Below are 15,308 nucleotides of genomic sequence, written 5' to 3'. Positions count from 1 at the left end.
TTTGTGGCACATATTTTCTATGGAGGGGGAGATATAAGGCACACATGTAAACAAATGAAAAAAGTTATTTTAAATACTGGAAAGGGCTGTGGGAAAAAACCCTGTTTTGTTAAAGTGATGGAGAGGGGTCTGTAATTTAGACTGAGTGGTTGAGGAAAGCCACATGTAGGAGATTAACATTCGCACTGAGACCTAGATGATGGAGAAGCAAGCCACGTAAATTTCTAGGGACAGAGCGTTCCAGACAGGGGAGAACACAGGACAAAGATTCTGGGGTGGGAAACAGGTTTGGCCTGTTCAAGGAACAGCAAGAAGGGCAGATTGCAGGGGCCAGATCACACAGAACTGGGGAGACTATGGTAAGGGATGTAGAAGATTTTTTTTTTCCCCTCTATTTTCTGGTTATGGTGGGGAACTAATTGAGGGTTTTAAGCAGAGGATTGGCAGTCTAGGAGGGGAGACATGTAATAAATAAGTACTTACATAAATATTCAAATGATGGGTGGATTAAAATTGGGGAAGTGTAGGAGGACTGAATTTGGTTAGGAACCTTGGAGGAAGATATTCCTGAGAACATGACGTTTAAACTGAGATTTAAGGAATTAATTAGGGGAACAACATGGGAAAGAGTATTCCAGGCAGAGAAATATCATGGGTGAAATAAGGGTCTAGAAAGAGCTTAATAGCATAAGGATCTGAAAAAAGGTTAGCTTGTCTATTGGTAGTTTACACAGGGGAAAATAGCACCAAATGGGGCAGGAGAGATTTGGCAGTGAGTACAGGATTTTATGAGGCACATGTAGGATTTTAGTTGTTAATGCTCTGTAGCAGTGATTTTTAAGGAGAGTAACTTAATCACATTTACATTTAACCGTATTATTCAGTTTCTACTCTGTGAGGATTGGTTTGGAGGAGGGGGCAAGAAGGGAGACCAGTTCGATACCACCTTAAGTGAGATAAGATGGTGGTGATGATGAGAATAGGGATGGTATCAGAAGATTTTGAATGAAGACAAATTTAAGACCTTCGTTATTGGTTAGATTTAGGGGTAAGGAAAAGGAGGGATGTATCATGGACAGCCCTCAGGTTTGTGCCTGCAAATGGGTAGATGGTGATGTTGTTACACAGCTACACAGGTCAATTGAAGGTCACTGTAGAGTTTTAGCATTTTAAGGTGTAAATAAAAGCTTTTCTGTAGGATTGATTATTTTAGAATTACTGTCACCTTAATGACAAGCACCTGTAATGCTTACGATTTATCAAGCATATTTCAAATCATTTAATCCTGATGACAACTTAATGTGGTAAGTGCTATTATTATCCCCATGTTACAGATGAGGAAGCAGGCATAGAGAAGTTAAATGACACGCATCTAGGCCGTTTTGCTTCTTGGTTCATTCTTTTTTTAAAAAATTTATTTATTTTATTATTTTATTTATTTATTGCTTCTGGCAGCGTTGGGTCTTCATTGCTACATGCGGGCTTTTCTCTGGTTGCGGCGAGCGAGGGCTACTCTTCGTTGCAGCGCGCGGGCTTCTCATTGCGGTGGCTTCTCTTGTTGCGGAGCACGGGCTCTAGGCCCGCGGGCTTCAGTAGTTGTGGCACGTGGGCTCAGTAGTTGTGGCTTGTGGGCTCTAGAGCACAGGCTTAGTAGTTGTGGCACACAGGCTTAGCTGCTCTGCGGCATGCGGGATCTTCCCGGACTGGGAATCGAACCCATGTCCCCTGCACTGGCAGGCGGATTCTCAACCACTGCACCACCAGGGAAGCCCCTCCTGGTTCATTCTTAACCACTAATAGGTTTGGAAGGTTTTAATCACACAATTTGCATACTGTTTGGTAATATATTAAATTGGAATTTAACTATGTTGTACTTTTCCTGGAAGGTTTACTTTTTGTGCATTCAAATAGCATACCTGGCTATATCTGTATAGCATTGAAACAAGCAGTGATAATATCCTTTTTAATTAAATACTGTTTGCTTTTACTTTAAAAAATTCTCCTTTGAAACTGACTGCTCTTTATATTACATTATATTGTTACTGTTTGCAACAGCTTTTGAAATAGTGTTGATTTTGCTTTGTACAGTTAAATGTGCCTTGTGATGTGAAGGTAAAGACTCTAATAGTCTTTGCAAATCAAATAAGCTAGATGTTTCTTTCTGTAAAGAAATTAAAAATTCATTAATGTAAGTATATAATCTTCGTGCTGAGAATAGTGTTTGTGTGGATAAGGTATTGGTGCACTAATAATGTGCCACTCCTCAGTGGACTGGCTGTCTCCTCGGTGAGGAGGGGCTGTCATTGCATTGAACACGGTAGATACCGTATGTCTCCTTAGATTGGAAACTGGCACTTAGTAGACAATCTCAAGGGGAGAGTCTTAAAAATGTTGATGTGGGAGAGGATAAGATCCCCAGGAGTGTTGCTAGTGGGATCAAGCAATTGATAGGGAAGAAAGGCAGACAAGGTACATAGTCTCTGAAACTAGCTATTAAGTGGGTTTAAAAACAAACAAACAGGGCTTCCCTGGTGGCGCAGTGGTTGAGAGTCTGCCTGCTGATGCAGGGCACACGGGTTCGTGCCCCGGTCCAGGAGGATCCCACATGCCGCGGAGTGGCTGGCCCCGTGAGCCATGGCCGCTGAGCCTGCGCGTGCTGAGCCTGCGCGTCCGGAGCCTGTGCTCCGCAACAGGAGAGGCCACAACAGTGAGAGGCCCGTGTACCACAAACAAGCAAACAAAAACCAGAAAACAAAACACAAACCTAAACTTTAAAAAACTCTCTCACCTGTTACATATTCTATAGTTATTTCTTCATCACTATTCAGTAAAGTTCTTCTGCAAAGGTTAACTTCTTTTGGTGTGCTGGGTGAACAAACGAGTTTATATAGCTGTTTTTTAGGAGCTATATAATTTTGAAGGGGTGTCTGTGGTGTTTGGTGAAAAAGGGCCCTAGAGACAGATGAATCTCTGCACCTCGTTGACTGTTCTTCTTATGTCTTCCACTAAAACATTAATCCTGTGCTTTGTTTTAATAAGGAATGCTATCCTTTTAGGTAACTCTTATTAAATTAGGGAACCATTAGCTTTATCATGTGTCATTTTTGGAAATTTCTTAGGACCTTAACCCTTGAAGTTTCAGAATGAAAAATAATGTTTACAATTTATATGTATATTTTAATCTTTGTAACTTGGAGTAATTTCCAGGTGATGCCTATAGGGAAATTGGAATCTGAATTATTAGGTGAAATTGATTTTCCACTCACTACATCTGGTTTGCATGTGCATACAGTAGCAAAATTTGTTTATAGAATCACACAGTGTTCAGAACAGCTGTTGCGCACGTGTAGCTGTTAAGACCTGATTGAGATAGAGGCCTTACTTAGTATTCCTGCTAATCTCTCTATATAGTAAGAAACTGACTGGTATTCTTGGTCCTATTATAGAGGGAGTGAGAAATCCAGTGTGTGTTTGAGCATCACTTTTTGTAACTATTTCCAAATGACCTATAATGGAGGAGAAGTTATTTGAAATTTTGCTTTCATTGTGATCCTTTAGGAAAAGTTTAGAATGCAGGAATTAAGGTAACCTGTTTCTCTCTTTTTTAACTCTAGGTGAGAATTATGAAGATGATGACCTAGTAAACTCTGATGAGGTTATGAAGAAACCATGTCCAGTACAGATTGTTCTTGCACATGAAGATGACCATAACTTTGAGCTTGATGAAGAAGCTTTGGAGCAGATATTGCTACAGGAGCACATACGAGATCTTAACATAGTAGTGGTATCCGTGGCAGGAGCTTTTCGTAAAGGGAAATCATTTCTACTGGACTTCATGCTTAGATATATGTATAACAAGGTGAATAGTGTCTTTTAAATTGAACTGAGTTAAAAACAAAAATTACCAACCAATATTGTTTAAAAATAGTAGACAAAAAACAGTAAGAGCTGTATCTTTAATTTTACGAAAATACAGTTCTTGATAAGACTTCTCAGTTAAGACAGTAATGTAAGTTTGTTTGAGCTCTTGATTCTTCTTCATCTCCATAATTCCTTTTTGCATGTAGTACATATTGAGGCATATGGTTGAGCACCTGTGTTCCAAGCATTGTAGCTCTAACCTAAGATGTCTGAGTATACTCTAAAGTCTCTGAAGCACCGTTCAGTCTCTCGCTTTTTGTTATTTCCTTCCCCTTCTCAGTCGCCTTTACAACAGTGGGTGAAGTAGGCTGATAGAGACTTCTGTAAAGGTATACTTATGCTCCTCAAATAAGTCTCCTTCAGAGACTTACTTTTTGAGATAAGGTTCAGTTCCTTAAAGTGACTTCCATGGTCTTCCATGATCTCTGAGCCTCATCCCTTGTCTCTGTATGTCAGGTATACTATAGTTTTTGCAGTTCCTCGAGTATGTCGTGTTATCTCTCAAATGTTGCTGTACTGTTGGCTAATCTTTTTTCATAGGAAGCCTTCCTTGGTTTCTAAGGCTGTGTTATGACCATATGGCACAGGTCCTATGTTTCATTGATACTACTTTAGTTACTTATTTTTCCTGGCTAGTTTACTGTCAGGAGTGGGCTTTATCTTGGTTACCATATCTCCCATGCCTGGCACGATAATTGGCCCATAGTAAGAACTTATTTTCTATTTTGACTGATGAATCACCCTTTCTCTACACATTTTCACTTTTTGATGGTACCAGACAATTATTTCCCTCCCCTCCCTGACTTTGACTTTCTCCCCTGAACAAAAGCAAGAAAAAAATTTTTTTTTTCCCGCTTGAGTCAGAGTAGTTTTCTAACAGTTGAAAGTTGGGCTGAGGGAATGAGAGTTTGATAGGAACCAAGAAGGAGGAATTGGAAATTTGTAGTGGAGCACTTAAGGGGAAGGGCTTTATAGGAGTAGGCTTTAGACATTCAGAAGGCCACATGAAGGTGCTAGAAATAACACTTTGACAGAATTATGTAATTGTCTAAACATCTGTCAGGGTGTTCACCTTTACGTGTTCTGTGTAAATCTGTAACTGGATATGCATCCTACTTGAGATAAATAATAAGGCAAACATTCCTAGTTGATTTTCAGGAAGCTTTTCAATATTCTTTCCATAGGGATCTCTTCAGGCATGTTCAAGCATGCCTGAGTATCAAGAATGTAGTTCATGATAAAGAACACTATTTGACACAAGTTGGAAATTGAGAAAGATATAGTATTTTAAGGTTTTTCCACTTAGACTTGATTATTTTCCAGCAATTTACATCTGAAATAGAGAAATGTATAAATAGTGACTTATTCTTTTTTTTTGTGACTTATTCTTTAAAAAAAGAAAGTCTGTACATTTAAAGATGATAAAGAATTTCTGTATTTTGAGGCTCTGACTCCTTAAGTTAGCTTGTGTATATTGTTTCTATCTGTGTCTGAGCTGTTCACTGCAAATGTATTTGATTCCAAGTAGGTCACAGACAGAATGTTAGAAGGGGAAGGAAGCTTAGATCACTTGTCTAGCAAGTTTCACCTTAGGTGCCATTTCTTATTTGATCTCTTATCAATTAGTAGTGGCTGTTCAGAGGGCGAGTAGCAGCCCACATGTGTTGTATATTTGTAATCTCTGAACTAATAGAATTTCCTCCTTTGTGGGTAAGATACTGAAGCCACAGAATGGTAAGGAGGACCTCAGGCTACATACCTAGTTAGTGGTTTCTAATCTAAATGTCTTTATTAATTTTCATTCATAAAGTTTCCGTATAGGATTCCTGATGTAAATAATCTTATTCTGTCAATTGAAAATCACATTAAACAGTGTTTGATTTGGAGGAATAACAGGCTTCTACTTATACTGACTTAGTGGTGGGTCATGCTTTTCCTAGGAGATGAAAGTAAAGGAGAAAAAACAGTGGGATAGTTTTGGAATATTTCATTAACCTATATGCCTGCAAAGATGGGATGGTAGTTGAAGAAGGTGGGAGATAACAGTGGCTTTATACAGTTGTCCCTAGGTATCCCAGAGTGGGGGCGGGATTGGGGGGGCTATTGATTCCAAGACCTCCAATGGATGCCAAAATCCCTGGATGTCCAGGTTCCTTATATAAAATGGCGTAGTACAGTCAGCCCACTGTATCTGTGGGTTTCACATCGGGAGGACCTACTGTACTGATTTCGTATGTCTCTGGTATTGACTTGAGTCAATTTATGTAAAGCAGTTCACTAAAGGAGCCAAATGTAAATATTTTACTTCATGATTTAGAAATAGATATGTGTTTTAATTTTGATTAGTTAGTAAAGGAATCATAACAAAGCTGAATGTGAGCTCTTTTCTGTTGGATAAAAACAAAAACTTCAGTAGCTAAGTTCTTAAAACCAAGAATATTCTGAGATTGTTACCAAACATTTCCAAATTACAGGGGAAATTCTGATTTTTAGGTCTCATTTTCTTGCAAAGTAAATAGCTTCCTACACAGGTTTTTTTTTTCCTTAAGCTGCTACTTGTATTATGAAAATAGGTTGGTTTTGCTTGAAATATAGAAGGAAAGAAATCAGTCTTTTGTAAACTTGAGAAGTGAATTAAAAGTTTTTCTAGAATAAAATTCCTTCATGTCATGTTCGAATTAATCGGTTATTTATTTTTAAGATAAATTTTATTTATTTATTTATTTTTGGCAGCGTTGGCTCTTCATTGCTGTGTGTGGGCTTTCTCTAGTTGTGGCGAGTGGGGACTACTCTTTGTTGTGGTGAGTGGGCTTCTCATTGCAGTGGTTCCTCTTGTTGTGGAGCACGGGCTCTAGGCGTGTGGGCTTCAGTAGTTGTGGCACATGGGCTCAGTAGTTGTGGTGCACGGGCTTAGTTGCTCTGGCATGTGGGATCTTCCCGGACCAGGGCTCGAACCCGTGTCCCCTGCATTGGCAGGCGGATTCTTAACCACTGTGCCACCAAGAAGCCCAAGACTGAATAATATTCTATTGTATACATATATCACATTTTATTTATCCCCTCATCGTTAGTGGGCATTTGGGTTCTTTCCACCTTTTGGCTTATGAATAATGCTATAATTCTATGAATATGTTAATATAACATATATTCACTAATTATATATAATACATTAATATATAATAATGAATGATAATGGTATGAGGTAAGGGTTCAGCTTCATTTTTTTTGTATATGCCTATCCAGTTGTCCCAGCACCGTTTGTTAGAAAGGCTATTCTTTCCCCATTGAATGATCTTGGCACCCTTGTTGACAGCTAGTTGGCCATAGACATGTGGCTTTATTTCTGAACCCTCAGTTCTGTTGCATTGGTCTGTATGTCTGTTCTCATGCCAGTACTAGACTGTCTTGATTACCTTTGCTTTGTAGTAAGTTTTCAAAACAGGAAGTGAGTTCTCTTATTTTGTTCTTTTTTCAAGATTGTCTGTTCTAGGTCTCTTGCAATTCCGTATGATATTTGGACTTAGCCTATCAGTTTCTATGGGAGGTTAGCTGGGATTCTGTTGGTGATTGGATTGAATCTAAAAGGTCAGTTTGGGTAGTGTTGCCATCTTAATATTAAGCATTTCAATCTTTGAACATGGGATGTTTTTCCATTTATGTGGATCTTCTTTAATTTCTTCCAAAAATGTTTTGTAGTTTGCAGAGTATGTTTTACACTTCTTTTGTTAAATTTATTCATTTTTTGTTGATGTTATAAACAGAATTGTTTTCTTTCTTTTTTTTTTTTTTTTTTTTTTTTTGCGATACGCGGGCCTCTCACTGTTTTGGCCTCTCCCATTGCGGAGCACAGGCTCCGGACGCGCAGGCTCAGCGGCCATGGCTCACGGACCCAGCCACTCCGCGGCATGTGGGATCCTCCCGGATCGGGGCACGAACCCGTGTCCCCTGCATTGGCAGGCGGACTCTCAACCACTGTGCCACCAGGGAAGCCCCAGAATTGTTTTCTTTTTTTTTTTTTATTTTCCTTTTTTATTTTTGCGGTACGTGGGCCTCTCACTGTTGTGGCCTCTCCCGTTGCAGAGCACAGGCTCCGGACGCGCAGGCCCAGCGGCCATCGCTCACGGGCCCAGCCGCTCCACAGCATGTGGGATCTTCCTGGACCGGGGCACGAACCTGCGTCCCCTGCATCGGCAGGCGGACTCTCAACCACTGTGCCACCAGGGAAGCCCCCCAGAATTGTTTTCTTAATTTCATTTTCAGATTGTTTGTTGCAAGTTTACAGAAAGACAATTGTTTTATATTGGTCTTGTATCCTGCAACCTTGTTCAACTCATTTATTCATTCCAATAGTTTTTTTTTAATCATTTTAAGTGAACAATTTTTATTTATTTATTTATTTAAATTTATTTATTTTTGGCTGCGTTTTGTCTTCGTTGCTGTGTACAGGCTTTCTCTAGTTGCCTCGAGCAGGGGCTACTCTTTGTTGCGGTGCGCAGGTTTCTCATTGCGGTGGCTTCTCTTGTTGCGGAGCACGGGCTCTAGGCGTGCGGGCTTAGTTGCTCCGCAGCATGTGGGGTCGTCCTCGACCAGGGCTCAAACCTGTGTCCCTGCATTGGCAGGTGGATTCTTAACCACTGCACCCCAAGGAAGTCCCCGTTCCAATAGTTTTTTAGTGGACTTTTTAATGTTTTCTATATATAAGATCATGTCACCTGTAAATACAGTTTTCCTTTTTCCTTTCCAATCTGAGTTCCTCTTATCTCTCTCTTTCTTAGCTAATTTTCCTGGCTAGAGTCTGCAGTACAGTGTTGAGTACAAAGTGATAAGAGCAAATATCCTTATCTCTTTCCTAATCTTTAGGGAGAAGCATCTAGGTTTTCACACTATGTATGTTGTTAGCTGTAGAATAGTTCTGTATATGTTTTTCAATCAAGTTCAGGAAGTTCTGTTTCTAGCATGCTGAGAGGGTTTTTGTTTTCTTAATCATGAGTGGATGTTGGATTTTTTCAGATGCTTTTTCTGCATCTGTTGATGTGATCATATGATTTTTCTTTAGCCTGTTGATGTGATGGATCACATTATTAATTTTTTGAATGTTGAGTTAGCCTTGTGTCCCTGGAATAGTTAGTTGTGGTGTATAATTCTTTTTATACAATGTTGGATTTAATTTGCTAATATTTTGTTGAGTGTTTTTATATCTATGTTCATGAGATATATTGATCTTTAGTTTTCCTTTCTTGTTATGTCTCTATTTGGTTTTGGTATTAAGATAACACTGGCCTCATAGAATGAGTTAGGAAGTGTTCCCTCTGCTTCTATTTCCTGGAAGAGCTTAGAGAGAACTGGCATCATTTCTTTCTTAAATGTTTGGTAGAACTTACCAGTGAAACTGTCTGAATTTGGTTCATTCTCTTTTGAAGGTTATTAATTATTGATTAAATTTCTTTAGTAGATACCGGTCTATTCAGATGATCCATTTTTTTCTCGTGTGGGTTTGGTAGGTTGTGTCTTTCAAATAATTGGTCCGTTTCAACTAAGTTATCAAAATTGTGGGCATAGAATTGTTCTTAATATTCTTTTACTATCTTTCTAATGTCCATGAAATTAGTAGTTTTGACTCCTCTTTGATTTCTGATATTATTATTTGTCTTTTCTCTGTCAAATCAATTTTATTGATCTTTTCAAAGGACCAGCTTTGGTTCCATTAATTTTTTTTCCCTGTTGTGTTGTTATCCTGTTTTCTTGTGTTCAGCTTTATTGGTGTCTGCTGTATTTTTATTCTGCTTCTTTAGGTTATATCTAGTTTCCTAAGGTAGAAGTTTAGATGATTGATTTTAGATCTTTTTTCCTAATATATGCACCCAATGCTATAAATTCTCCTTGTAACTGTTGCTTTCACTGCATTTTACATATTTTCATGGGTTGTATTTTCATTTTCATTTAGTTCAAAATAGTTTAAAATTTCTGTTGAGACTTTCTTGACCCGTGTGTTATTTAGAAGTGTGTTGTGTAAACTCCAAGTATTATGGGGTTTTCCAGCTGTGTTTCTATTACTGGTTTCTAGTTTAATTCAGTTGTGGTCTGAGAGCATACTTTGTGTGATCTGTTCTTTAAAATTTATTTTAAGGTGTGTTTTAAGGCCCAGTATATGTCCTATTTTGGGGAATGTTCTGTATGAGTTTGAGAGGAATGTGTATTCTGTTGTTGTTGGATGAAGGATTCTATTGGGTTGGCCAAAAAGTCCCTTCGGTTTTTAAGTAAAAATAAAAGACACATTTTTCATTTTCACCAGGAACTTTATTGAACAGCGTATTCCCCGTTTTGTTCCACTACCTTCTGCCATTTTTCAGGCAACTTCATAATTCCATCCACCCAAAACGTTTTATCTTTTTGAGCAAAGAAGAACTGTTCCAGGTGCCTTTTACGGCCTTCCAGGGAATTGAAATTTTTTCCATTAAGAGAATTTTGTAAAGACCAAAATAAATGGAAATCCGAAGGTGCAATGTCTGGTGAATATGGCGGATGAATCAGAACCTCCCAGCCAAGCTTTAACAGTTTTTCCCTGGTCGTCAAAGAAACACGCGGTCTTGGTTATCCTGATGGAAAAGTATGCATTTTCTGTTGACTAATTCCGGATGCTTTTTGTCGAGTGCTGCTTTCATTTGGTCTAATTGGGAGCAGTACTTTTTGGAATTTTCGTTTGGTTTTCCGGAAGGAGCTCATAATAGAGGACTCTCTTCCAATCCCACCATATACACAACATCACCTTCTTTGGATGAAGAATGGTGTTTGGTGTGGTTGTTGGTGGTTCATTTCGCTTGCCCCACAATGTCTTCTGTTCCACATTATTGTACAGTATCCACTTTTCATCACCTGTCACAATTTGTTTTATAAATGGAACATTTTCCTTATGTTTAAGTAGAGAATCACGTCAGAAATATGGTCAAGAAGGTTTTTTTTGCTTCTTATGTGGAACGTAAACATCAAAGAGATGAACATAACTAGGGTGGTGCCAATGATTTTCATTGCTTGATTTGGATATTTTGAGTATGTCGGCTATCTCCCGCGTGGTATAACGTTGATGGTTCTCAATTAATGTCTCAATTCGACCCCTATCAACTTCAGCTGGTCTACCCGAACGTGGAGCATCCAGAGAGAAATCTCCAGCATGAAACTTCGCAAACCACTTTTGACACGTCGGATCAGTCACAGCACCTTCTCCATACACTGCACAAATCTTTTTTTGCGTTTCGGTTGCATTCTTAACGTTTCTTGAAGTAATAAAGCATAACATGCCAAAAATGTGGCTTTTTTTCTTCCATCTTCCGTATTAAAATGGCTACACAAAAATTCACCAACTTTGATAAATTTTTTTTTAAAGGCATGCTGGTATGACAGCTGTCACAATACAATCTAACAAAATTGTTTCGAATGAAGTTAAAGACAACTAAGCACTACTAGAGCCATCTTATGGAAAAAACCAAATGAACCTTTTGGCCAACCCAATATAATGTCAATTAGATCCACCTGATTGTTGGTGCTGTTCAGTTCAGCTATATCCTTACTGATATTCTGTCTTCTGGGCCTGTCAATTACTGATGGAGGGGTGTTGAAGTCTCCAAGTGTAATAGTGGACTTGTCTTGTTTCTTCTTGCAGTTCAGTTCTTGCCTCACGTATTTTGATGCTTTGTTGTTAAGTGCATACACATTAAAGATAACTGTTAAGTTTTTCTGGAGAATTGACCCCTTTATTATTATGTAATACCACTCTTTATCCTGATAATTTCCTTGTCCTTAAGTCAGCTTGGTCGGAAATTAGTATAGCTACTCTAGCTTTTGTTTGATTAGTGTCAGTATGGTATATCTTCCTCCATTCCTTTTCTTTATGTTTAAACTGGGTTTTTTGTGGACAACAAATATTTGGGTCTTTTTTTTTAATCCACAGTGACAGTTTCTGTCATTTAATTGGTTTATTTCAATCATGCACATCTAAAGTGATTTTTGATAGGATTGGATTGTTATTTCTTATGTTTGTGATTTTCTATTTGTTTTACTTGTTTGTTTTTTATTTTTTTCTGCCTTCTCTAGCTTTAATTGACTATTTTATATGATTCTACATTCTGTTCTTCCTTAGTATATCTATTATACTTCTCTAAACATTAAAAAAAAAACTGGTTGCCTGGAGTTTGCAATATACATTTACAACTAGTCTAAGTGCTTTAGAATATTACTGTACTGCTTCATGGGTAGAGCAGGTACATTATGACAGAGTATTCCCAATTCCTCCCTCCTGTGCCTTATGATGTTGTTAATTTCCTCTGTGTTATGTACCATAATCACCCAATACATTGTTGCTATTAGCACTTCATACACATAGTTGTCTATTAGATGAATTAAGAGAAAGAAGAATAAAAGATTTACTTTCTTGTCTTTCTTTGACATTCTTTTATATATATGTCTGAGTTTCTGACCTATATTATTTTCTTTCCCTTGGAAGAACTTTGAACACTTCTTTCAAGGCAGGTGTACTGGTGACAATCTCCCTCAGTTTTTGTCTAAGGAAGACTATTTCTCCTTCACTTTTGTAGGATAACTTTGCTGGATACAGAATTCTAGGTTGGTGGCTTTTTTCTCTCAGCACTTGAAATATTTCACTCTATTCTCTTCCTGTTTGTGTGTGAGAAGTCCAAAGTGATTCTTATCCTTCCTTGTTCTTCTACAGGTAAAGTGTTTTTTGTCTCTGTTTTCTTTCAGGATTTCCTTTTTGTCTTTGTTATTTTGCAGTTAGACTGTGATATGCCTGGTATAGATCTTTTGGTATTTATCCTATTTGGTGTTCTCTGACTTTATTGGATCTGTTTTTTAGTATCTGTCATTAATTTTAGAAAATTCTCAGCCATTATTACTTCTGATGTTTCTTTTATGCTTTTCTCCCTTCTCCTTCTGGTATTTCCATTACACCTATATTACACCTTTTGCAGTTGTCCCACAGTCCTTGAGTGGTCTGTTCTGTTATTCTTATCCTTTTTTGTCTATGCATTTCAATTTGGGAAGTTTCTATTGATATATATTCATGTTCACTGATTCTTTCCTTGGCTGTGTCCAGTCTGTGGATAAGTATATTAAAGGCATTCTTTACTTCTACTACAGTGTTTTTTATATGTACCATTTTCTTTTAATTCTTTGAGTTTCCATCTCTCTGCTTACATTACTTGTTTTTGCACATTTTCTACTTTTCTCATTAGAGCCCATAAGATATTAATCCTAGTTATTTTAAATTTACTACCTCATATTTCAAAATCTGCATCATATCTGAGTTTGGTTCTGATGGTTGCTTTGTCTCGTCAGTCTGTTTTTCCTTACCTTTTGGCATGGCTTGTAATTTTTTTGTTGAAAGTTAGGCATGAAATATCAGAAAATAGGAACTGACAGTTAAGTTTTTAGTGTGAGGTGTTATGTTAATCTAACTTTAGCTCAGAGATGTGTTTAATGTTTTCTGCTGCTTTAGGTCCCAGAGACTTCAGTTTTCTCCCCCTCCCCCATTATCCTTGGGTTTCTCTAAGAACTCCTTAAATAGAATGTGTCTTGCAGCTCTCTCATTTGTAATCCACTGTCATCGTAGTGGAGCCTGGTTGATGTGGTGGTAAGGTGTGGGAGAGGAAAGCTATATCATTTTATGATTAAATCTCAGTTTTGTAAGTGGGCCTGAGTCCCTGGGCTGTGACCTTCAGAAGTGTTTCTTAGCCTTAACAATTTTTTTTCTCCCCTTACTTGAGACAGGAAGGATAGAGGGGGCTGGAGTTGATGAATTGCCCTTTCCAGGCTTAGATAAAGCTCTGATAAGGTAGTTTGTCTTGGAGGGCAGGCCTTTGTTAATGAGGACTGCTATCAGTGCTTACTTTCCTGAGTGTATTTGAAAATGGTTGCAGGGAATTCCCTGGCAGTCCAGTGGTTAGGACTCAGTGCTATCACTGCTGTGGCCCAAGTTCAGTCCCTGCTCAGGGAACTAAGATCCTGCAAGCTGTGTGCCATGGCCAAAAAAAAAAAGAAAACCTCAGGGAGCTCCTTGAGGTAAAACCCAAGAAAGTGGGGGCCTATGAAGCCTGAACCTCCATGAGAGGTCTTAGGTCTCAAGCTAGTCTACTCGTAGCTTCCAGCAGTTTGTCCAAATTACCATTTAAGTGTTTCTTCCAGTTGCTCCAGCAGCTTCTGCTCCTTGGTAACTGACCTCAGCTTGTGGTTCTTTGTATTTGCCTGTCTCTCAGATTTTGGTGTGCAATTTGCCCTGTGACCTCAATTCTCTGATCTAAGAAAGAAAGTTTGTTGATTTTCGTATTGAACTTTTTTCTTGTTGTGAGGCCACTGTGCTTTTTACATTAGCTTTATATGTGGGAGCACTGAGGCTGGAAGTCCAGTGGAAGACTGTGAAGTCAAATCTCCATGCCAAACCTTAATTTAATAACTAGAGGTGTTTCGCCTTTCTGTTCTAGTAGCACTCAAGTACACTTAAAAAAAACTGTGGTTAAAAAATGCATAACAAAGTTTACCATTTTAATCATTTTTAAGTGTACAGTTTAGTGGCATTAAGTATATTCATATTATTGTACAATCATCATCACCAGTGCATCTCCAGAACTTTTTCCTTCCCAAACTGAAACTCTGTACACATTAAACTCCTCATTCCTCCCCTTCCTCCAGCCCCTGATAACCACTTTTCTACTTTCTGTATGAGTTTGACTACTGTAGGTACCTCATATAAGTAGAATCATACAATTTTGTTATTTTATATCTGGCTTATTTTACTTAGCATAATGTCTTCCAGGTCAAGGTCACCTTTTAGCCAGAGCCTTAAAAAAAAGGTTATTTACACTTCTTTGGTGTGTACCTAAGTTGATATAGTTGTCCTTGTTTGAGCTAGTGCCTTGGGTCAGTCATAATGTTATCAGTTTGTCCAGCCCCAAAAGGGAGGAGTTGGACATGGGGGTGGTTAAGATGTTAGACAGTTTTAAAACTGTTTTAAGAGTCTAATGTTGCTTAATTTGTTCCAGGACCTGTAGAGTATTCTTACATATTCAAATGAAAACTGTAAATTATGTTTGGTGGTCAGAATGTTTATATTAACTCATTCTGTCCACTGATTTGTGTGTTTAATGTTAATAACCTATCTCCAGAATTAGGTACTAGTTTTATACAGATTAAGATTTTCATCTGTTATTTTATTTTATTTTATTTTTTTGCGGTACGCGGGCCTCTCACTGTTGTGGCCTCTCCCGTTGCGGAGCACAGGCTCCGGACACGCAGGCCCAGCGGCCATGGCTCACGGGTCCAGCCGCTCCGCGGCATGTGGGATCCACCCGGACCGGGGCATGAACCCATGTCCCCTGCAT

At 38.4% G+C, this 15,308-nt stretch overlaps 1 protein-coding gene across 3 annotated transcripts in view; it reads left to right on the top strand.

Annotated features, from left to right (window-relative positions):
• The window catches only part of ATL2 (atlastin GTPase 2), a 63,239-nt gene that overhangs the window by 26,447 nt on the left and 21,484 nt on the right, over positions 1–15,308 (top strand). For all 3 annotated transcript variants that reach the window (XM_082671869.1, XM_082671870.1, XM_082671871.1), the window contains exon 2: positions 3,615–3,859. In XM_082671869.1, the coding sequence (XP_082527995.1) occupies positions 3,615–3,859 (245 nt within the window). The remainder of the gene's footprint in view (positions 1–3,614; positions 3,860–15,308) is intronic.

Source organism: Grampus griseus (genome assembly GCF_964374135.1).
Source record: "Grampus griseus genome assembly, chromosome: 15".
Taxonomy (NCBI): Eukaryota; Metazoa; Chordata; class Mammalia; order Artiodactyla; family Delphinidae; genus Grampus; species Grampus griseus.
The sequence above is the reverse complement of the archived record's forward strand: the minus strand, read 5'-3'. Positions and strand labels throughout refer to the sequence as shown.